The sequence below is a fragment of the Bombus affinis genome, chromosome 3 (genome assembly GCF_024516045.1).
Source record: "Bombus affinis isolate iyBomAffi1 chromosome 3, iyBomAffi1.2, whole genome shotgun sequence".
Lineage (NCBI taxonomy): Eukaryota > Metazoa > Arthropoda > Insecta > Hymenoptera > Apidae > Bombus > Bombus affinis.
Window position 1 is genome coordinate 13,944,144 of NC_066346.1, and position 25,504 is coordinate 13,969,647.

A 25,504-nucleotide genomic window follows, 5' to 3' on the forward strand; every position below is an offset into this window, starting at 1 on the left:
AGATAAAGGAGCTTTGTAAAATAGACGATCCACTTCCTATCGCGTTCACAGTCGAAGCGGTACTGTGAGGCTCGTTGCGACCCGGCGTCCCCTTCTACGATCAACCCCCGAGCTCAATAGACAATCAGCGTTACGCATTCTCCAACGTTCAAAATCCTTCCGTTGGATCCACGGACGGCCGATGTCAGTTATGTGAGGGGGTGGAAAGCACTTTTGGCGGTATCACGTGTTGCTTCGCTGTAAACATGGACGATCTGGATTTAATTCAATTATCCAAAGCGAGAGAAACGGTGCTTGAGTGGTGGCGCGAAAATTACCGATTTCGTTGCGCATATTGACAAAGTTATGGCGAGGGATCTGTATGGTATGTACTATATAGCTTTTCTCGCGGGCTATGTTTCTTTATATTGTATATCGAAGTACGCACCTAACGTTTCAAGAGAAGCTTTGCATGCCTTGTATAACTTGAACTCTAGTTTAGATTTACAACTTTACTTTAGTCTTTATGTTTTCTTACTTTTCAAGAGGTAATCTGCAATACTTGTAAATAGATACTACATATATATGTACGTTAACTTGTAATGTGTAATATTCCTCTTTGGTTAGGTCTATATTTTCTAATGTGACAAATATGTGTATGGTGGCCATCTTGTACAAGTAAACTGATATTATTAGCGTAATTTTACAAATTACAAGTCATAAATTATTCCTTTTTCCAAACAAGGAAATATACGAGAAAAAAGTAGAACAGATTCTTACGATTATTTTTGTGAAGTTTTGAAAAAATCATGTATTTAAGTATTCACGAGAAAGGGGAGACAGAAAAGAAATGCAAAGATGGAAAGTTTCGAATATGTAAAACGTAGTGAAATCCGTAAATGATTTCATAACTGCTCTTGAACATTTCTTACAAACAAACGAGTCATCTCATACTTTCCTACAGGAGAAGTACATATTCATCAGAAAAAATTCCATTGATGTTGTCTATGAATGCTTATGCATCCAGCGAAGTCTGTGAATATTTTCTTTATCTGGAAACATACGTTATAGTTTTGAAGTTATAGTTTTACATTATTTCTTCACAATCGTTATAAAAAGACCGGAAATGTATTCAGGTCACGCACATGCTTTACTGCTTTATACGTACCATCGATGTTAAAAAACAACTCGTACCGAAAGGATTAATATAATTTTTATTTAAATTTTTTATTTCGTATTCATAGACGAAAACTGTGTTGTGTTGTTTGTCCGCAAATATGTAAAACGATTCCATTATATTATAAAGTTCTGAAAATCGATAGTTTTCGTTATACATTTCGTTAGTTAAAATAGTTAAATGACTTTCCAGAAACAAATCATGCTTCATGGACATTTTGAGCTTAGTTAGCGTAAAAGTTAAACCTTGTTCTGTAATTAGTTAAGTTACATGAAATTAAATGGATTTCAAGTAGCTGGTATGTAAATGATACTTAAACTAACATGTAATGCTTAAATCGTAAAATAAATATACATCTAAAATCAGTTAAATTTAGGGAATCAATATCGATAAACGCGAAACTATAAATAACATCTTTAAGTCAAAAATTATTTGAAAGAATTTCAATTTCACTTCAAACTTGAAAGGATATTTCAGATCAAGTAAATAACAAATTTATACCGGTGTAGTGATCTCATGTTTCTTGAATTCAAACAATTTGTGTAATCGGTACGAGAATGTATGCAATATGGGATATTAAAGAGAATCGCATTAGGCATTATTGCACCATGTACGTCATAAATCGTCGATGAAAGCTCTGAAGCGGGCAAAAAAGTTTATAGCTTCGATAAATAAACTGTTCTTTGTAAATGATAGGTTAAAAAGTAGGTAATCAGCATTAATATCAATAGGATATTCCATCGAATAATTTTAAGGATCTTTGTATTATAACATATCCTTTAGATAAAAGATAATTGTTAGTTTTATAACGAAGAATCCACAAGTGTTTCTACAGTAACAAAGTAATTAACGTTTCCTTAAGGGACTAATTCTTGTTACAGATTTCTTTCACCTTCATCTTTGAAACTATTCATAAATTATATTTATATCTTTCAAAAAATCACATCCTAATCCTTAATAATGCTCACAGTTTTGTAGTATTTAATATCTTTTGATTTATTCGAGATTTCTTCAAATCTAATACAGAATTCAAAATGTTTCACGTATTTATTATAGTCTATAGATTATGCTTACAGACTTGGTTCATGTATGTACGTATGTGTATTATACATTATTGTATTTAAGAATTTATATGATCGTCCCATGAAATACCTCTAGTCTGTAGGAAACAGTCTGTTGCTACTATGGTTTAGATGAAAGAATATTATGACATGTCGTTTAACTGTATGATACCATCTATTAATGTACCAACGATGACTTTAATGACAGTCTAATAGATATTGCGCTACAACTTTGATCGACGTGACTTATTTCTATGATGCACTTCGACAAGCTGATTTCAGCCAAATCAAGTCAAACGAAGTTTCTTATGTTTAATATTCATATAAACTTACTATGCATGTACGTAGTTTGTTTCAATAGCATCTACGTAGTTTAAGAAACTAGTTGATGACGTTGTTTCAATAACACAATCATAGTGGTTTTTAGAATAATCATGATTCGAACGCAGACTATTAGGGGATGATATGTTTTAAGAACAAAAATTATAGTTTTCCCTTCTAAAACATGAGATCGAGATTGAGATAATTTTGAAAGAAGAGCGAAATAATTTTAATTCTTTAACCATCTAATTCTACCTTAATAGCAAAATACAAGAACGTGTTAAGTATACATTATTACTAATTTAATTATTTATATCACTAATAAACAATATTCTTAATTCGCAATTCTTATATTATTTAACTATACTATTAATGAAATGATTTTATATAACTTGCAATTCAATGGAATAAAAACATGAATGAAATATTTAAACATACCTACGTACATAGATTTCCAATAATTTTACCTAACTTTATGAATTAACACGTTACAATATATTTTGCATATATATACGGTATATATCTGATACATTTATCAAAAATGATTCTTGTTCAATTACATTCGCCACTTATATCGCGGAAGCGTAAAATTATTTCAAACAATATGAAAATAATTTATCGTGAAAAATATTTTACGTATTGTTTCTCGTTTTTATCGTAAATTAAGCACGTTCCCATTTCTTGCCATAAGAAATAATGGATAATAGATAACAACAGCGTAACGAAAGTAAAAATTATTGTTCATTCACGTTTTGAACGTAATTTTATCAGCTGTACTTTTTCAGCTACTTTGATTTTACTTAATTTCAAAGAACATATTTAAATAATAGCTGGCTTAACGTATGAAATATAACGTCGAAATATTACCGCGACTGTCTTGAACAGATTTCCGCCTGTAGATGACTTTAAACGTTTCCGTATCTCGTAATTTGCGAGAAACGAATCTCACATACATTTCTACGAGACCTTGCTCTGTCCATCTTGCAGTTCCTTCCTTGATTGACTTTCAAATTTCCCCCTGGATTCTAGGCTGTTTCTGTCATATAGAGTGAAGAGTTCGCTGGCCCTCGAAGCAAAGAGACAAGCACATAGAAAATCTGCCTTTGGGGTTGGAAGTAAGCATAATTTACGATACGATGATCTAATCCCTTCATCACGCTTGGAATATACATGGTTGCCTGTAAAAGGACGCAGTTTTATATTCAGCAAGTTGCAAAGAAAAGATCTATGTCATTTTGTGATCTTATAGTACTCACTCGAGAGGAAAGGAAATTTTAATCAACGTTATATAATATTTGAAATCCAATTACTGGGTCAAGAAGAAGAGAAAAATATCCTTCGCCATTGATAAGAAATATTTCATTTGACTTTCTGTTTTAATATACTGCGGGCACGAGAAAATATTTGCGCGTGTCCATATTTTCCAATCAACCGTTTTCCTATCAGCTTTTATATTTCAAATCAAATCCTTATAATCGTATGAAAGTACCATTAAATAATACCAAGTTTAATACATGTATCATGTATTTATATTCATATTATTTAAATACCTTTCGTAGTCACTGTATAACTGCCATCTGTGGATAATACATAATTCTCTATTTATTCCTTCTGTAGCCGATATTGCACGACATGCATTATTTATTGATTTGTACGTGTGTCCACAATAGGTAGATTTCATTCTATGTGTATTCATAAAAAAAAATTCGTTGAATTCAAATCAGATAATGGAGGAGATTATTTTATTGGACACGTTTATTCTATCTATTCTATCGAGGGTTCGATTTAAACGTTCGATTTAAATGTTAAATAAAAAGTACGGTATATCAAATAAATAGGATTAATTTTTGGATCTACGCTTATCAGATATTTTATACTTCTCTCATTAAACATGTACTACAAATTTACGAAGTTTTAGATTACTTCCTTGTAACATTCTCTCTCTCTCTCTCTCTCTCTCTCTCTATATATATATATATATATATATATATATATATATATATATATATATATATATATTTGTATATATATATAAATATACAAATATGTACATATATATAAGATCGTAATCCGGGAATAATTCAGGGATCTATTCTGTAGTCTGAAAATCGAGTTTTTATTATGGAGTAAATGATAAAATACAAAAATAAACAACAATTAATATGCGTCTATAACAATAAATAATAATTATATAAACGGGAAATAAAAAGTCTTTAGTACAATGTTTACCTGAAAATCGAGAATCGATTTTCAACGTCCTGAGCTACCGATCTTTCTTCTTCAGTCCTTAAAATTTTAAATAACTATTCTGTAACCTTGTCTGTCTCTAATGTAACTCTCTGTCCGTCCGCGAAAAATTTACTTCTTAAAATGGTCGTCCATAAAACAAAAGAACGTCTGTCCGTGAAACACAGCCTGTCGTGCTACCCGTAAAACAAAAAGAATCCCTATCCTACATGAACTCTAGGGAGTTTATACCGCCCCTCGAATGGGGAGTGGAACAGATTCCCTTCAGATCCCCGATTACCGTTATCCACTTCATATATGGAGTTTGAAATCCTTCTTAGAATTATGAAAGGTCCTTTCCTAATTTCTTCCAGCTTATTTCTATTCATTTTTTTTCCGTTATGGGTGAAGACCATATCACCGATTTTAAATTTGTGTTTTCTTCTTTTTTTATCGTATTTTTGTTTGTTAATTTCGAAATTTCTTGTTGAGTTTTTGAATGCTTCTTCTCTGTCTCTTTTAATGTTTATCTTATTCTCCATTATTTCCTTAGGGACGATTTCAATCATTTTTCCATTCAGTAAATGATTTGGGGCAAACCCCGTTACACTGTGTCTGGTGTTATTGTTTTCTTCTACGCTTTCTTCTGTGATTTTTGTCCAGTTTCTCTTATTTTTGTCTGAATTACATCTGATCCTGTTTACTAATGTTTGATTTACCCTTTTGTTCAGTCCATTGGAGGATGGGCAGTCTGTCGAGGTGAAAATTAATTTAATGTTCCTTTTCCTCGTATACTCTTGAATTTCTTTGGATGTCATTACTGGGTATCGGTCTGCAAGGATAATTTTTATGCAATCAGTTTCTCCTGTCGAGTCTATAAGTTTTATGATATCTTCTGTGTGTTGTGTTTTCGATGTGGACATAAAAACAGCCCTTGAAAAATGATCGATGAGTATGTGCATGTATTTCTTTGGTGAGTTGTTATTGGGTGAAATCGACCTGGGAAATTCAGTGCTTCATAAATCACACAAGGTTGTTTCTTGGGCAGTGGCTCTGGCTTTCTGTCCAATCTTGCGTTACTCCCTTGTGTTTTTCTTCCCTTCGTCTGATATTGCCCCAAGAATCCGATTAAGCCATTTGTTGATTGTACTGTTTCTTTATCGATTTTATCTTGAATGTGTACGGGTAATCCAATAACAATTAGATTTATCCCTGTCTCTTCAGAAGTCTTCCTCCTTACTTCCAATATTAATCATTCCTTTTTTATGGCATATTCAGTGAATGAACCTGAAATGTATTTAAAGTTATAAGCGTATCGTACTGCAGACCAACCTTTATTGCCAGAAGCTTTTTGAACTGCCACCTTCCAATTTTCCCAGTTGTATTCTTCATCCTTCGGCAGATTTGTCTGGTACCATTCTGATGCTGTTTTTCCCAAATATTTCTTCAAATTCTTGATCCTTTTTTCATCAGTTTGGATTTTGTATTTTTCGTATTCGGTTTCATACTCATATTAGAGTATGGAAGGGATGCGTATGTGAAATATGAATATTTCATACTCCAATCTGTGGCTTTTTGCGTTCCATCAAATTGTTTTATGACAAAGTCTGTGCCTTCTCTCTCATGCATGTTTTGTTTCTGGAAGATTTCTAATAATGTTTCTGTTTGAAGATTGGGCTTTTCGATTTCGGTCTTTATTTTCCTTGTGGGGATGATCTCCGATTCTTCTAAGTAAATATCTCGAAACACGAAGTTTAAACTTGTACCGCTGCCGTTGCGTCATCCATCGTGAGTGCAATGTTTCTGTAATGGCTTACCTTGGTTAAGTTGTTTGCGGCTTTCTTCACTATCGATAAACTGAATAACCGCGGACGATGATCTCTTGCTTGATATTCTGGAGGAAGGACATCACATACTTCATCTTCTGGTTTTCTTATGGATTCTTATGCATTCTATTTTCTCCCCCCACCCCCTTGCGTTCTCGTTCACGGCGATACGTAGCTTCACTTCTAACGGCATGGCGTAGTGAAAATCGATTTGTAAGATGGTAATTTGGTGATAATTCAGGGATCGATTCTGTAGTCTGAAAATCGAGTTTTTATTATGAAGTAAATAATAAAATACAAAAATAAACGACAATTAATATGCGTTTATAACAATAAATAACAATAATTATATAAACGGGAAATAACAAGTCTTTAGTACAATGTTTACCTGAAAATTGAGAATCGATTTTCAATGTCCTGAGCTACCGATCTTTCTTCTTCAGTCTTTAAAATCTTAAATAACTATTCCGTAACCTTGTTTGTCTCTAATGTAACTCTCTGTCCGTCCGTTCGGGAAAAACGTGCTTCTTAAAATGGTCGTCCGTAAAACAAGGGAAGATCGGTCTGTCCGTGAAACACAGCCTGTCGTGCTACCCGCGAAACAAAAAGAATCCCTATCCTACATGAAATCTAGGGAGCTTGCATATATATATGTATCCTTTTAAAATTCTAAAAAATTATACAGATTCATAAAAATATAGTTAAAGACTTTGTAATATAGCGGTTTTTAAATAAATATATATAGTTTTTAAATAAATGTTAAATTTCTTCCGACTATTCGTATCACATTACGATTATGCTCTTTTAGTTCTATAGCTTACGAAGTTAGTTTAGAAGTCGAGGCTTACCTCACAGGCATACACAAAAGTATTGGTTGAAGTTTTCCTATCAAAAAAAAAAAAAGTAAAAAAAAAAGGAAAAAGTTGTAATCGCTTTAATCCGCAGGTTGTAGTTAACACGTTTGTGTTTCGATTTAAAAGTTAATTCAATTAATCCATAATATCGAAATGTTGCTAACTGTTATTTTATATTTTTTTTATATTATTTGATATTTAATCGTTTGATGAATACCATAGATATCTGATATTTAATCATTTAGATGAATTTCATAGATATGTAATATTTCATCGGTAGATACGTTCCATCAAAGTTTAATATTCATCCGCCCACGTACTCTAAGGGAAGATTTCATATAAACTAATATTCATAACGTTTTAAGACATTTATTAAATAATTACGTAACACTTTATGTTAATTTGGAAATTTAAATAAATTAGAGAATTATCAACACCATTCGTTGTTATAACGATGCTTAATAACTCGGAATACAAACAGCTTTCAAGTAATCGGATAAAATTTATCATGCTGCTAAAGTAAAAGTATGATTTATACAAGGTAAAATCTCCTTTGTAAGTAGTGTGATGCTCGTTATGTCAGGCACACGAAGTATACGCGCATATTATATCACGTAATTTCAGCTTTATTCCATCTCTTAATCGCTTGGTTTGAAGAAGCCGAAAGTAACAAGCGAAGCCATAGCGTAAAATAGTTTTATTAAACTTGTAAACAAATATAAGAAATATAGTCGTAGTATCCAACTGCAAGTTCAAATGCGAAAAATAACGTTCGGGAAAATTTGTGACATGGTGAGAAATTTTATACTCATATCCTAAATTGATAACATATATATTATTTGTAGAAAATTATATTTATTTGTATATATGTAAACATAATATCTATTAATGAAAAAGTTAATTAAGAAATACCCTATTATTATTACTATTCGTATCTATTATTTTTCATTTAATAAAAAACTAGTGTACACCAACTCATGTTCATTCTACTGATCTTATTTTTACGGTTCGAAATATATATATCGAATTGCGATTTTCCATCATGTTTCGCTTATGATTCATAAATATTAATTAGCATGCGATTAATTGGTGTTATAATTCAGAATGTTCGATATTCATTTACATTTATATTACTTTCACGTTATAGTTCAATATTTAACGTTGGTTAAATATTTTATTATTTGAAAGACTTGTGTCTATACTTCATATGCGACAAAAATTGAGAATTCTTCACGTTTTTTAATTTAACGATCCTACTTTTATTTCAATTAAATCTCGATTCTTAAACTTTCATTTATTCGCGTCAAAATTAAATCCTAAGCTTCAATCCTACGCTTCCCTATGTAAAAACCTTTTAATCCTTATTTTTCGAATAGTTTGCGAGAATTGATCTTCGCGCAAGAATTAACGCCACTCAAGTACTAATTGATTCCATCTCCAGAGCGCTTAAGTGACATTCGATTGTCGCTTGAGTAGTTCTTATCCTCGCTGTAAAATACGACAGAATTTCGATTCCTCGATCATTAATTACATTATGAGACTACTTTCTCACGCTTTTCCATTCCACGCCGTGATTCCGCTCGCCTAACTACTCTTTCGTTATAGCGCCGATCAGACTTTCAACAAGCTCACGATTAATCTCGATAATGAAATTTCCATCACTATCGCAATAAAAAAGATTATTCTACGTTAAGCTATATCTTCTTTTTTTAATTGACAGAATGCATCGATACGTTGATCGCCACGTGTATTTTATAGATTTTGGCCAATAGATCGAATAGAAACACAGAGTGTGATTCTACGTGAAAAATAAGATAGATAGGAAAAACACCTGGTATGATTTATTACAATTAATTTTTTTTCATCCGAGGATGGAAATTGAGGATTTAACCGGTGTACTGAAATTTTTACAAATTTTATTCCACATTTTCCACTCGGTTTTTCACGTAGAATCAGTAATTGCTCGCTTCTGCCGCAATATTTTTCAGCCCATTTACATTATTAAAAGAAACGTTTTACTTTTCCAAGGTATTGTATTACATTCGCGCACTCTTCTCCGACAACGTTACCTAATTCCTTCATATCGTCGGAAATTCCTTGGCCCATTATTCGCGTTTCATTCGTTGGAAACTTGCGTTAATTTGTTCGCCAACTGGAAGTTACATAAGTCCGTCGATTTTTATTTCCACGAACTGTTAGAATAGGATAAAATTTTGTTGCCATAAATTGTATTTAACGCGGAGTTATCAACCACGAGCTATTGTATAAAGCTTATTACTTATTGTATAGAACTTTTACTATATCGTAGATCAATAACGTACTAAGATTATGAAAATTTATGATTTATTTATGACTTATTTATGACTTATTATTTATTATTATAATATTAAGACTTATGTACGCGACTCGAATATTTATGTATTCTCCTTCAATATCCTTAATCCCTTCGATATGACGTATAAAATTTACAAATTGCCATTTTAACACAATTCAAATATAGTTCGCGTGATTCTCGATGATGGCGGCAAGCAGAACGGACACGTGCACGACGCTCCGTAGGCATAACCGAAATACCTGGGTAAATTAAAGAACTCGGGCGGAAAGTGCACGAAAGTGAAGTTTCTAGTGCTCCGGAATGAGTGGGAATACAAGAAATAAGGGAGCTCGCTGGTATAAAAGCGAGAGAATCGATTGAAAGTGCGTGTGGAAAGTGAGGTTAGGGGAAGAGCGAAGGCCATCTTGGGTCGCGAGACCGAAGCGCCACCGGGCGGGCTACCTGGGTAACCAAGGAGTGGGAGAGCGCCCCCGTGGAGGGCCAGTCAAAACTCCCCGCGTCGAACAGTGATAGGGACACTGCGAGTTTAAGTATCCGGTCATCAGACAGACGACTGGCGACCTTACGACGACATCGGCAAGTATTTAGGACACGAATCGCATACACGCGGAAGGATACACCTCAAAATACATATATATATGTCGGGGCGGCGTTAAGATTTGAGTTAGGGTTGAGGGCGTGAAACGAATCCCTATTGGCGCTAGACGTGATCATTGACAGGGACAGCGACAGCAACTGTCTCGACTGTGGAGACCCGAACGACGATGCAGAGCACGCCCTCTTCGCGTGCCCGAAGTGGACGGACAGAAGGATCGAGCTCGAGAACGCTCTGGGCGGGAAGATAGACGTGGGCAATCTGATCGCCACGGTGACCGCCAAGGACGAGAGCTGGAATAAATTTAGGCAATTCTGCAAGACCGTCATGTGTCACAGGAGGGTGACAGCGAGGGCCTGGGAAGAAGCAAGGAGGAGAACGAGCGAAACAACAACTACGCGGAGCAATGAGGGCAAGAACATGAAACAACGAAAAACCGCAGAAGGAGACCAGCCCAGTATTCTGAACTGGCTGAGAGGACGACATGAGCAGTAACGGCCCGAAGAAGTAGATACTACGGGGCACGAAAGGACAACCCTGATGACTGCCGACAGGTTTTACCGGGGTTGTCTGCCCCCCAAGCGGAGGAAGAAGGAGGAGGGGTTTTTAGTGGGTATGGCAACGACATCCGACCGACTCCCACATAACCCAGTGATGCGGGTCACTGGGCATGCGTAATAGCATTTTCCCCTCCCCACGCAAAAAAAAAAAAAAAAAAAAAAAAAAATATAGTTCGCGTGGACTACACGCGAACGATGTGGTTTCGAATTTATTAACTAAGCGTTATACGTTCCTCAATGTGGACATTACTTATGTACATGGAATGTACGATTATAGTTAGAAACGTGGCTGAAAATACAGATTTGTTAATGATATAAGTTACAGTTGCACAATGATGAGTCATAGCAGAAGAGATTACCATAACTTCGAATATAACTTTTATCGTTACAATTCTATGTTAACGTTGTATTTGCATCTGACAGTTTGTTGAATTGCGTAATATCACGAAGATGGCGAACTAAGTTTAACTTGGTTTAAGAATATAAGTTTAACGATAAGTGAAATCTACCAGTTTCTTCTCTTTTTTCTTCTTTTTTTCTTTTTATTTTGCTTATTTCCTTATTTCGTGAGTTTCGTATAATTCTCATCTATCCAGGAATAATTTAAATGTAGAAAACAATTCAACGAAATGAGAAATATACGTTTGTTTCATGTGCGATTAAAAAATTGCATCCGACGAATTTAATATATCAATTAATAAGTATTATATTTGTTTGGAATGTTATTTCTGCAAAATTGTTTAGAATTGTTCTTTGGATATTTAATAATACGTATCTTGTAAGTTAACGAAGATACTCGCGATTTGTTGTTGTTTTTTTTTTTTTTTTATTCATTAATGTAACTTTTACATACTGCTGTGTCCGCTAAAATAAGTTCAGATATTATGGAGGTTTCAAATACGTAACGACAAGAAGATATTGTGCCTGGAAAATAGTAGTAAATGTTGAATATGTCGATGTTAAAACGTCTTTAATATATTCGGTATAAATATATCGAATTTAATTTATTTTCAAATTACATTATTATTTAATGCTCGCGATTAACAACCATTTCCAATTACATATTTAATGATGCATCTATTATCAGAACTTATTAAAACATCGCATCTCATCGAAGATCACGTTATTCTGTGATTGTTTCGTACTCGCTACGTTTTATGTACGTACACGTAATGAGAATTAAAATTTATCGAAGGAGGAGCTGCGGTCTGCGAATAATTTTTTAACAAAAGCGAAAAAAAGAATCGTGTTAAATCTAACTAAGTATCTCTGTCTGTTGTTACAAATATTACGTTAAAATTGTGTACGAGACGAATAAATCGTAGAGAAATGGGGAATCGAAGAGGCAATTATGGCATAGAAATTAACAGGAAAAAATAATCTTATCTGTTAATTTTTATAGGATAGTTTGCTTTTTAATTTTTATCTATAGGCATAAGAGTAACCATTAGAAATACTTATAGAAATTTAATGGAATTTTCTGTTAAAATTACATCTACCTTGATTGAAGGAAATTTTAATTAATTTCATTCTTAAAACTCAACGAATCAAAGTAAATGCTTAACATTCGTCATACATTAATTGAATTCGCTAAAATTGATGTACCAAATACATTTCACCATGATGAAAATGTTTTAACGTTTGCATCGATATAATAGCGTTTGTACTGGTGTATTTATCGATGATATGTTTACTTGAAATACGCAAAAAAAAGTATAGCTACAACAGGCTGTGTAAAAACAGAATGTAAATTATTGAACGTACTTTCGTACTATGACGATAAATCGTGGGGATTGTTAATGAATTATTATGCACTCGGTAATAAAATACGCTTGCAAAATACAACATCTTTTTGCATGGAAGCTTTGATATTAATATTAAATATGCAAACAGGATATACAGCGTGATGAAGGCTATTCATTTAGTTTGCTTATTACTTTATAGAATGTTATAAACGTTAACTTCATATAGTTTAAGAAAATTATCACGGAATACACGTCACGTTGCACATGGAACATTTGCGGTGACATTTCAAAGGCTGATTAACAGAATGTTATTATTGTGCCGTAGAGAAATACGATTAGTGCGCGGAATTTACTCGAAACTATAGTAGAAAAATGGTAATACGGCGTTTATTTAATTAGAATTTCATTTTACGTTTTAATCATTCTTAAGCAACCTTCCTCTTCTATATTTGTAAAAGAGGAAACGAACACCTCGCTTTTTTTCTTCTGGTAACTTCAATCTTGTAATTTTGCTAATAACTTAACGTTATAATAACTAAGATTAATATATTGTATAATAAAAATCCGTAATTCTTTCGAAGATTGACGTTATGTAAGGGTAAAGCTGTAAGTAAACGTTGGTTTATAGATATGAACGTTAACGGTATAGCAAACGTTTATTAAAGTAATAACGCAAATAATAAATGAAACATTTCCTTAAAAATGAAAGCATGCGTTGATCGAATGCAGTTGATTGTTACGTTTGACAGCCTATAAAATTTTTCTGAGAGTCGTGTTAAATAATGAACGTAAAAAATATTACTTTTTGCATGATTTATCATTAAACATGTTTGTTTAATAGAGCGAGTAAAACAGTCCCGGAAGGATTTGAGTTCTCATCGACCCTTTTTTCCCAGAAATTACGCTCTTGGTGCAACAATTTCAACAATTTTCAGCAGTTGCCAAAATTATTTTAATACAACTTTCAGCTGAAAAATTGTAAGAAATTGTTAGAATTTAATATTAGGAAAAAACGTAATATCGATGTTAAAAGAATTTATAAAGCGACACAGAAAGGACTTATTAATTTCTCGAAGGCAATTGAAAAGAAAAGCATGTTTCTGTTTTTGGGAAGCTTTTAAAGTCAGGTGTTCCATATTAAGTGCAATTAACTTGCAAATATTTATATTTGCGCAGTTCCTTCATTTTGAAATATTCGCAAAATTTGCTGCATATTTTGTGTTCGTTCCATCTTCCGAAATGAAAATAAAAATTTTTATTCAATGTCTGAATATATTTCATTATATTCCATCTTTCTCATGATCGAAAGTTTCTTCTTCTTTTTAATAATTATATCGTAGCAAATACACAAAGATATTCATATTCATACACAAAGATATAGATATTCATACACACAAATCATAAGATATTCATACACAAACATATTCAAGATATATATAGATAAGATTTATTTCATCCTCTACGTTTCCTAAACGTTTCATGGACTTTTGCATTTTTAAAATTCCCACAAATGCACGAACATCCGCGATCTAATAATCTAACGATGAGTCCGCTATTTCGGAAGATATTTCTATATTTTGGGTAAATCGTTGCTTTGTAATATTTGACATAAGAGAAGCTCGTTAACGAACGCGTAACGTCAGATATCCACGTTTACCGCGACTCTTTCAGGAGAAGAACTTTGCAGCTAGGAGAGTTTTAAGGAACTTTTAATTTAGAAAAATTTTAAAGAACGACCGTAACATGTATATTCCGACGCAAATGTCGTTCCTGATAGGAGAATCACACAGTCGAGTTCAGCAATCGAATCGATGTTCAACAGATGCGAGGGCAGAAGCAGACGAAGAATAAAGAGAGAATAAACACGCACTCGTTAAATCAGCGCAACGAGTAAAGTAGATCTAGCCATTATTCCGTTCTGAAAAGGAAGACGAATGGAAGAGGAAAGGAAGGTTCAAAAGAGCATCGTTCGCTTTGATTATTGACACACGCTCACGCTAATAACGGTCATTGAAAGGCGAACGGAGAATGAGAATTATTGAAACTTGGAAATATCGAAAGCTTGAAGCTTCGCTAATTAAGAGAAGTCAACTGTCATAAACATCGATGAAGATCCTATCGACGGAAAGTTAGGAAATTTAATCTTTTCCCTTTACGTTTGACTCGAACGCGAACAGTTTGATCTGTTTCTCGTTTGAGGAACGACCTAACGAGTATACAGAGTCTTTCGCGTACATTACTCGTCGGAAGTTTCGAGTCATTGCGCGTTTCATCAAATTTTGCAGAATTTAAAGAATCGAAGACTTCGCTTTGATAAATTTTTAATTAAAGAAACGTATAGTCGAGTGCAGGCGATTATTGCTGATAACTGTAACATTTATTTTAGTAACGAAATTGACAGGAGATTTGGCATAGATAATACAGGAAAAGTATTTTAAGCTTTCCATATACGAGGGAGAAAAAGTTTAATTATTTATATCGTAAAGTGGCGTCAGGGAAAACCCGTGTCTTATTTCGTGAATCTGAGTCTTCTATCGGGTAAACGTTCCTCTTTAATAAAATCTATAACGTGTTAGAACGATACAACAATTTTAGTTATTCCGTAGAGTATTACGACAACAGTCTTAGACCATTTGCATGATGATCAGGATCTCATGGTCAAGCAGAGAAGTAAGTGTCACAGTGTAAAAGAAAAATAGTATCGGTGCATGACGTAGGGATGATGTACGGTGGTAAAGCGAAAGCTGAAGGACATTCGAATAAAAAGAAATAATAAAAAGAAAATAGTTATCGGTTATACAATGTGAACAAAATAACGTACGTGTTTAGAGCAACGACGTTGCCTACTACAGTTGTACGGTAACGAGCCTTTAGAATTTAAAGCCTGGATATTACTCTCGCGATGCTCGTCGATTATACGATGGACATTTTTCTAATAGTTTACAGTAAAAATATTCCTACGTCCAATAGATTGAATTTCAAGTTGAAAAATAATATTAGAAAAGACTGAAAACTTCACGATTCCTAGGATTACGTGTAACATTGCGTCTGCGGAGCCAGAAAATTGATCCACCGATTGGTCTCAAAGGAAAGTTATTTATAAGTCAAAGAGTATCGTATTGCATCGTTCTTTCTTTATTCGAAGCACTCGGGAACGTTCGCTATAAACATTTCCATTGTATCGCGATCAACGAAGAATGATTCGTTTCGTAACTATAATCGCATTTTCATCCATAATGGACAAGACGAAACAAAGCGAAAGGAAAGTTGTACGTTCTCAATTACTCCTATACGGAACAAAGATCAGAAGTTATAAGTTATAGTCATAAGGGGCGACTTAATTGAAAATTACTTGACATCACGCGTTGCTCGAGAGCGAAGTTACGCGGATGTTTATATCGTCTGGGAGTCCCAGAGCAGCAGTTAAGGGTTAATATCGAGAGCGCAGCGATGGTAAACGTTATAATAATACAAAGTTCCGATATTCTCTAACTCTAACCATTCTACAAATTTCATCTTTAAACGGTATCGTGATCTGGTCCTGGTTTAACCAATTGGCTGTTTTCCACGAGTATACTCGTCACGAAGAGATGGCAGTATTTTACGTTACGACGAGCCCCGTCAGTACTAAATTGAAAAATAAAACAGTCGTTTCGTAACAACTTAATTCTATATTATAACAGCCACCCGTACTCCGTGTTCGACGAGTATACTCGCCATCGCTTACTGTTCGCGACACACTTTTAGGTACACGCTTTTCAAAGAGGTCGCAACCGCTAACTACTAAACTTTTTTATTCTGACATTGAAATTTAACAAGAATAAATCAATATTAGCGGCAATTTCAGTTCTATCCTTGGCACGTAAATACAATATAATTTACCTTTAACGAAAATGAATGCAATTATTCGTAATTATTCGCGATACTATTTACTTATATATTTTCCTATGTTGTCTTACGACAAGAGGATCAGCAGCAGGGTTAATTTATCAGTGTAAAAATATGCGCAAACTTCCACGATCCAGTTATAACACGCGATATAATTCGCTATTTGCTTAGCTCGCTTCGCCAACTGCCAGCCTCGCTATCTTTGTCCATGAGGATCTATTAAGAGTATCATTTTAATTACACGTTGGTCGATCGAACGGCCAACGAGAAACGCGGCCGACAATTTTGATTAAATAGCCGCTAGCGTTACCGAGAACACGGCTCGTGTAAAACAATTTCGTCAGACAATTTTGGTTATCGGATTTGTTCGGCGAGACGTGCAAACAAACCGGCTTTCACCTCGTCAAAGGCTACGTTTCACGCGAAACTCGCGCCAGTTACAGCGTTAACTTCCTTTGTAGTATTCATGGTGAAATCGCCAATTCATTTCCACCGTCTAACGAGAAAGACGAAACGGACGTATTCTCGGTGAACGCTTCCCTTTCGCGTCTCTCCCGTTCTTCGCATCGCTCTGCTTCAACGCAGTACAACCAGCCAGCTCTCTCGTTCGACAGCTGACAAATTGCCTGCGTAACTTGTTTGCCGCGACCGCGAGAACTATGTTTTAAGTCGAATGATCGTCAGATGTTACGAACAATTGGAAATTATCTTCATTTCCCATATCGCTGGCCGATGCTCACGATCTGTTCAGTTTGGAAAACATGGAACAGCTCGCTGGACGATTAGTTTGAATTTTACGGAATCGCGTTTGAGGTGGAATATGCCGAGATCGTTGATGTTCGACTGCTCCCACGAATACTCTGGTGTCTGTACGTTTTATCAGTCGAACCTAACATTTCTCAGTGACGGATAAGTTTCTTTTTAAAAAATCTACACATTCTTTTCTCTGTTCGATAGAATAGAATTCCGATAAATAAGAATTTGGTATGAAACTAACAACGTTCCAGTCGTACAGAAAGAAAATAGAATTTAATTAAAAAGGTGGGAGGTGGTGTAAGAATCGGCGATAGAATTCATCAAGAGTACGTGACGTTGGAAAAGCTACAGTCACAGATGTTAGAAAATGGAAACGTGATATTGAGAATTATGTAAAGCACGTGGATTGCTCGAATGATGGGGTAACTGTGGGGAAACCTTAAATACACTGATGTAATGGGATGGTTTCGTTGTGATAAAGACGATAATAACGACGATTTTATACAAATGGAAACAGCCAGCTAAAACGATAATGGAGAGGTACTTTCCCATGCCGAAGCACCCATGCCATTCGAAAAAGGGGCTTCGATCGTATAAAATTCACCGCGCAAAAGCTCCCAGGTACAGAGAAAATGTAATTTTACGCAGTTATTTCTACCGAAAGAATCGTGTGACGTGGTGCTTAAAAAGATATGGAATGTATAAATATTCAAAAAATCAATTTTATAAAATTAAATCTATCGATCCATTAATAGGATTAAAAGAAAGGAATACATCCGAAATGTACACAAAATTGAAGGAAAGGAAGATTTGTATAAAAATTGTAATAATACGATGCAGCAATTTCACGATACCATTTAATTAAAGTGGGTGTATATTTTTTTGAGAGCATCCTCTGTACATCAGAAATATATTACGAAATAGAAATATGTTATTACTGGTTTTCCGATGAGAATCCGAAGTGTATCAAACATTTAATCGGCGTAGATATTTATCGACGCAACAGTTGCAATTTCACAGATACAAATATCTTGCGAGTTCTCTCATCGTCGTAATTTGTATCTCCTTTATATACATCGTCTGTCTGAATATTCTTTCTAATATTCTAATTGGACTGTAGATTTTGATGCAAATTCATATTTTTGAGAATATGATTGAAAAAAAAAAAAATAGAAGTAAAGAGTATTTTGTATATTTTATATTTTCTTTCGTATCACGTGCATTTTGTACAATTTTATTGAAATTGGATTACAAGAGCCAAGCAAATCGAACATCAAACGGACTACGCGTCGTGTGTTACTTTATAGGAAAATCACGACAATGTCTGTAACATTCGTAGTATTTTACGATCCTATCTACGATAGCAATTAAAAGTTCATCAAACAGATGATTACATCACGTACAAGCCATTTGAAAGTCAAATTGTTCCATTTTCCGAAAATTTATTCTTTCTAACTTTTTAAGGGTATTGTACATCGTGGCTTATTAACATACTAAATAATAATTGACTGTTCGAATAGTTTGATGATTTTTGGAAAGTACGTGTCCCTGGTAAATATAACTTCTATGCACACTTCCAAATCCGTTTGAAATTTCACCGATACGATCAAGTTAGGCGTGTCTCGCTACAGTGCTGCAATGATCATTTCGAAATGCTTCGTATATCATATACGCAAAAAGTTTCCAGCAACGTTGAAACAGCTTCGCGAGCCACGTGTAATTTATTTATAAAAGATTTTTGCAACTGTCGAGACATCTTGGTATCTGTTAATAATCATTGAGATATCATTGCAATCAAGTAATTGCACTGTATCATACGCGATAACGAAGTTACTCGATTATTCGAATGGTATGTACTGGGATTAGTTTCGATGGATGTTTGAATGATGACGGAATATTTGGCCAGCATAAGGACTGATCCCTTCCATATCGATCGCGTTTATCGATATTTGATAAAGAGGTCGTTTGCAAATTACATTTACCGTCTACTGTTGCTCACGAAATTATTCCAACTCTGATACGTGCTTCTTTATAAATATATCGCGTGTGTACGTGTATGTTACATATTATATTACATATCGCATATTACATATTATATTGTATTTTAAGTAACAAGATATTTAGTGCGAGTGTATATTTCGCAGAGATTCCAAAAGTGATTAAACAGTCAATTATCCATCACATCGATGCATCTCAATGTTCAATGGGACAGTATTTCGCGTCTATAACATGTTGAAGATAGCTCTTTATGGTGTATCTCGTGGAGGAAATTAATTTCACGAAATTAATTAAACAGTCAATTATCTGTTGTACCGATACGTCTTGATATTCAATGGAATAATTTTTGATATTTATTGTACGCTCAAAATACCTATCTATACTATGTACTATTTTTCCCCCCAAATATTCGCCACAACTATTTTCTGCCTTTTACATTTGCACTTTCAGGATGATTTCAAATTCTACCAATGTGATCTGGATAGTCGTGTTTCGTTACAAAACGAACAAAATCCCGAAGTCTCGTGTAACGGGCTATAGGAGGCGTTGGTGCGTTCTTTAAAACAGAATAACTTTTCAAAAATTGAGTCAAACAATTTGTTTCTTTCCTTTTTTCTTTTTTTTTTTTTTTTTTTTTACGAGTTAGAAGAATTGGAAAGATTAACAATAGGTGACGTGTAAAGAAATGTTGAAAGAAGTACAATTAGTCGGAATAGCGAAGAAGAAAGTAAAGGTAGCTTTTTACAACTTTTCTAGCTGGACCTGTAACGAAGATTTAAATAACACATTTCGAAGATTTCCTCTAACTCGTCGAGCAAAATTCAAATGGTTCGGTCCACAGTTGCAGACGAGTTATTTCGTTCGAATGAACGTACGAAACGAAAGATATTTTTACGGCGAGTGTCGGACTATTTTAGCTTTCGAGGCATTGTAAGTTGAATTTTAGTTGCGGTGTCGACAAATCATTGATTCAGTGACAGTGAATTTTCTTTTTTCTGGGTGTGATGCGAATGCGCAGAAACTTTGACGTCAAACGTTCCCGCTGAACGAACAGGACCTTCCGGCTGCCATGGATATTGATTTTCCTTGGGCTTCAAGGTTTCTGGAGCAGCTGTACCCATCCAGCGCAGACTCCGGCTATTCTCAATATGGCTGCCTATTGTACCCAAATCCGCTCGTTTTGCGTCGCAACGCGCTCGCCGCCATACACCAGCATGCGATCAATGCGCCAATGACATCAGCCGAATTTATTTTCGAATGTGACGCGCTAGACGTTATCAACATGGCCGATACATGTACCCTGTCACGTACTTCCTGATCGTCGTGTCTATCTCCATGGTCGTAAGCATCAATGGTAAGCCTCGCATTTCACTCGCTTTGTCGGGCTGCTTAAACCTTCGCCTCTTTAATTCGACGCGTTTCTCACACGTTTCGCCACGAATCAAATTACATTTTTCTGAAATTAAAAATTCGCCGATACGCGTTGTCCATCTTCGGTATTTGCGAGAGAAGAAAACGATTCTTGCGCCTTATTCGTCACGCCGATTTTCACGTCGATACGATCGGAATACCAAAGTTGATCGACTCGACAATGTATTGACCAGTTAGCCGTTGCGACTAATGCGACTAAAATGCGTTAGAAAGGACAGAACAACTACTTTGTTCACGCTGTATTATAGTTTTTTCATAATAATTATTTATATCTCTTCATTTGTTCGTTTTACCTGGTCCTGGCTTCCAAATGGTCGAAACGTCTTCAAATTTACGAATATATTTTAGTTTTCGCTGAAATTGCAGTTTAAACAGCAAAAACTGCTTTTTACGCGTGACGAGTATACTCGTCAAGAGTAGGTAACTGGTTAAGACGGAAGATAATTTGCCAGGATAGACAATGGCGGTATTTCGTCTTTGAGAATTTTTAATTTGAGGAATTTTTCTTTCAACAAAGAGCGTTTCTGTAATGGAAAATGGAAGTTTCTGTTTCTTCCCATTTTTCTCTTTCTTTCTCGAGGTTCCTTTCAGTTACATGGCCCTATTTGTTTTACGAGCAAGTTGCGTGTTTCGCAGCGTGTTTAGGAGCGTGTTTCGTTGAGGGAGTTTTCACTAGATGTCTGAAGGAACGATGTTTCGTCTATTTATAGCGAAGATCTTCCTCTACATATAAACTGCATATAGAGGAAAGTGCACCTGTTGAAGCCTTCACTCGTAGGTGTTAGCCATTTGTGTTACGAATCGTGTAAACAACGATCATCGTACACGGTGCATTTAATTGACTTTTCTTCCGTGATAAGCTTCGCGATGAATTCTCATTTCGAGGCTACCTTTTTCATTTACCGTCTTGCCTATGTTTCCTATGTATAAAATAAATAATTCATACTGAATACATCTATTTCTATTTTCTCTTTTTCTTTAGATAAGAAGAATATTACAATCAACTTTCACAGAGAATTTTTAACATTAGACCGACCCAAAAGTGTCTTTTATCTTATAAGGAAATAATAGACGCACAACATTTTTTGTTTTAAATTATTTTATTGAATTACGTTTAATCCATCTTATTCTATTGGAACCAGATGTGAAATAAAACAGTATAATTTTTAACTTCATGAAATATACATAGAATATTTCGTGGATATCGAATCTGCAGTCTTGCGTAGATCCAATTGTCGTGTAGATGCAAACGTAGTCGTATACCGTCTGTTTAGTCTTCGGAGATGATCCAATCTGTTAAGAAGCTGAAACTCTAGAGGATTGGTACGATTGGTCAAACTTGCGTGGAAGCGTTTTTCCGAACTTGGAAATATCTTTCATAACTGTAGGTATTTTTAAGTACCCGTGTATGATTTCGTTGATTACCTGCCAATGGATAAGGAATACGTTTGCTGCTCTCGGAATACGTTTAATTGAAATAAATCGAAATAAATTTTTCGTAATTTCCGGATACGTTTACGATATTTTGCTTGCCAAGTCTTACCGTCGGACGTATCGCAAGAACAGCAGGAAAATTTGGCGAAATATCGTTAGAGACGCTATTCGACGGAAAAGCTAAACATCCGAAGAATTCCGTTCTAAATAAGAAACCTAAACCGATGTTTCACCTTATTAGACGATTTCCTCGATGATATCCCTTTCCGCAATCTTCCTAGCAATCTTGTCAACGAACGCGACGAAATTTCATCTTACGCATATCGCCGATGTGTCTGTAAATGTCAAGACTAATATCTATTTATTTGTACAAAAATGTACAAAAATCTGACGTTAATGAAAGCACGACACATTTGTTTGAAAAATGAAAGAAAGGAAGAAGTAGAAGGAAGTAATTTCTAAGAAATAAAAGAGAGAAAGATGCGAAGCATTAAAAAGTAGACAACGATTTGCCCAACGTCTTACGTCCGATTCCTAAGTCGATTTTAATAATCTTTAGAAATCTAGGATAAATCACGATTTCTATTAATTAATACGTATTTGTCGGTTGATTGTGTCCGATGATCAGGCCAACTGTTAACTACGGAACATCGAACTCACGCAGCGTCGGAACGAGCAAACGATTTATGGTGTCATCAGTGTGATACAATGGAAGATGGAGAGAGATGCGCCAATCTGACCGGAAACTTCACCACTTTCGGGCACAAGTGCACTGGTGATAAAAGGACCTGTATGGTAATGACAAATGATAACAGCGATTCAAACGCTTGTTGATTATACACAGGTCACGCACGTGTTTCAGCAGATGTTTGATATTTTGCTTTGATCGCGTGCTTTTAAAGCAAACAGAATATAGCAAACAGCTAGCTAAAAGCGATATTAGTTATCGTCAACACGAGAGCGAGAGAAGGCTGTTCAAGATAGAGCCACAGTTTCATTTCGTTCATAACGCGATTTTAGTGTTTGGAAATGTTCAATATAGTCGATCAATTCAGTTTCATAATAATTACGTACTTTATTGAAATTGAATCCGCTTTATAGGAACATATGTACATGGTGTACACATTTGAGGGAATATGCAAATGCAATTTTTTATTTGTTCTTCTTATTTATTGGTAATCAACAATGATATTGGATATGATATAATTGTACAGTTTGCACATACACGGCAAAAATTTTACGAAATCCGTAATCGATATTAACCGACCGAATTAACCATGAACGAGCCGTATTCTCTGGAAATGATGCGAGATATTCTGGAAAATTGATATTCCCTTGACTAAAAATATGTTACGTTCACACTCACTCGTGTTCGTTACAAGTTCCAATGTGAAATGTCATACAGAGTGAAACAAGGAATTGTTGCAAATATTAATTTAATTTTAGTATCAAGAATCATTCTACGTACATGTAGAATTCTTTCTCATCTTTTCTTTTCAGTCTTCTTTTTTCTCTTTTCGCTCGATACTATCAAGTTCGTGGTTTAATGCCGCCCAAAATGAGCTCGTACTCGGACAAAATTAAAAGAAATACTATATTTTAGCGTACGAGTGTCTCTTGCGATCCGCTAGGACATGTCATATAACGAACATCGTGAAAGTTTAAAATCTGCAAATATTCCTTTCACGTTTGCTTCTTTCTCTTCAGGTAAAGCGATTTTCTTACACTACCAGCACCGAAGATTCAACGTCTAGTCCACAAACTTGGTCGGTGGAGAGAAAGTGTACTAACAAATGCGACTCCGGATGTATAGTGGTCGGTGAACGAACAAAACTCTCCGCTTGCACCACTTGCTGCGAGAAATCGTTTTGCAATATCGGTACCGGTGCTGCGAACGATCTGACGATAAGAGGGATCGATCTGTTTCTAGCTTTAGTATTACAAATTACATTAACAATTATCATGTATCCGTCCTGACATTGCAGACGAAGTAACATACGATCGTGAATCATTTTAGTCGCCGATGAGAATAATTGGTTCTATTAACGCGTTTATACGTACATTGTAACATACACTGTAATATTACACAACAACACGATACATAAGATTTATCGCATTACCAATGAAAATGCTGTTTTCATTTTATAAATGTGTACATAGAGTTTCATTCCTTATGTGTTTCATAATAATATTACGATGAATATTGATTAATAAGTCAATAAAATTACGACGATATCGATAATACGAAGCTCAGAAATAAGAAAATAATAATGATGTTCTCGTTCTAATGATGTCGATAAATCAAAGAACAATTGATAATGTAAAAAGGGGATGTTCTTAAGAATACGATGCTCATAATTATAATAATTACAAATACAATCAAATCTACGAGAATGAGATTTAAAACACTGCTAAGTTATTACTCGATCGTTCAACGAACCAATGTAATTTAAATTGTAAATTTTAGAAAAATTGTTATAGCAATACACTACCAATAAATTGTATAAAGTAACAAACTTTTCTAAAAAAAAAAACTCATTAAAACTCTCGATATAATAATAAATACTTTTTATCGATTTCCATTTTTCCATTATCCTCTACTTAATTCCCAAGGATGTCAATGAGAAACATATTAGGTTGTTCCAAAAGTCTCTGTCTGTTTTATAAGAAAATAATAGATGCACAACATTTTTTCTTTTATATTATTTTATTGAATTTTGTATGATCCGTTTTCTACTAATAGAACAAAATGGATCATAATGTAAAACAAAAAATGATGTGCATCTGTCACTTCCTTATAAAACGAAAGAAACTTTTGAGAAAACCCAATAGAATGGGAATTTTCTCGTGGACACATAACATTAGAAAATTGTACACAACATTGTCGCCAAGGCCGCCACATCTCTATCTCCATCATCGGTCCATCGGATTTGAAGTATGCCGGTCGTGACAAGAGCAACGTTCAAGATGAAATCTTCGGCCCTTGTTAAATCGTCTCGGTCGGGGTCGAACAATGCGTTCGCCAGCATCCTCGTTTCTCGGTGATTGCACATAAAGCTGCCATTATTAGAACTTCAGTGGGCGGTAAGCGCTGGTGCTTTTTCCAGTCTCGCGTTCGCGCTTACTCTTACGCACAATTCGCCGCTGCACTCGCGTGCGTTTCCAGCCGCGTTCATCCCTCCATGTGGCTGCCAGTCGTAGCACGAAGCTCGTTCATCGCGTTTACTCCACTTTTTTCATCGAAAAATTTTATCCGGAATATCACGTTCGACTCGACGACCGATTAATTATCGTATTTTACTTTTACCGATGGTGCAT

The 25,504-nt window shown here is 34.8% G+C and overlaps 2 protein-coding genes and 2 long non-coding RNA genes across 5 annotated transcripts in view; 2 read left to right on the forward strand and 2 right to left on the reverse strand.

Moving 5' to 3' along the window:
- The window catches only part of LOC126914807 (A disintegrin and metalloproteinase with thrombospondin motifs 3-like), a 434,443-nt gene that overhangs the window by 39,054 nt on the left and 369,885 nt on the right, over positions 1-25,504 (forward strand). The gene's annotated exons all lie outside the window — the stretch shown is intronic.
- LOC126914866 (uncharacterized) lies at positions 1,145-4,586 on the reverse strand. Its single transcript, XR_007709886.1, has 3 exons — positions 3,795-4,586; positions 3,406-3,716; positions 1,145-1,287 (listed from the first exon to the last, which is right to left on the reverse strand). It is a non-coding gene; the product is annotated as an uncharacterized LOC126914866 (long non-coding RNA).
- LOC126914879 (uncharacterized) lies at positions 5,295-7,174 on the reverse strand. 2 transcript variants are annotated; one of them, XR_007709900.1, is made up of 4 exons: positions 6,582-7,174; positions 6,128-6,402; positions 5,764-6,051; positions 5,295-5,596 (listed from the first exon to the last, which is right to left on the reverse strand). It is a non-coding gene; the product is annotated as an uncharacterized LOC126914879 (long non-coding RNA). The 2 variants fall into 2 exon arrangements; XR_007709899.1 differs by lacking the exon at positions 6,582-7,174 and having other exon boundaries at positions 6,128-6,524.
- On the forward strand, positions 20,653-24,702 carry LOC126914779 (uncharacterized). The gene is made up of 3 exons (XM_050719192.1): positions 20,653-20,675; positions 22,815-22,981; positions 23,894-24,702. Exons 1-3 carry the CDS (start codon positions 20,657-20,659, stop codon positions 24,161-24,163), a joined length of 456 nt encoding a protein of 151 aa, XP_050575149.1. The 5' UTR covers positions 20,653-20,656; the 3' UTR covers positions 24,164-24,702.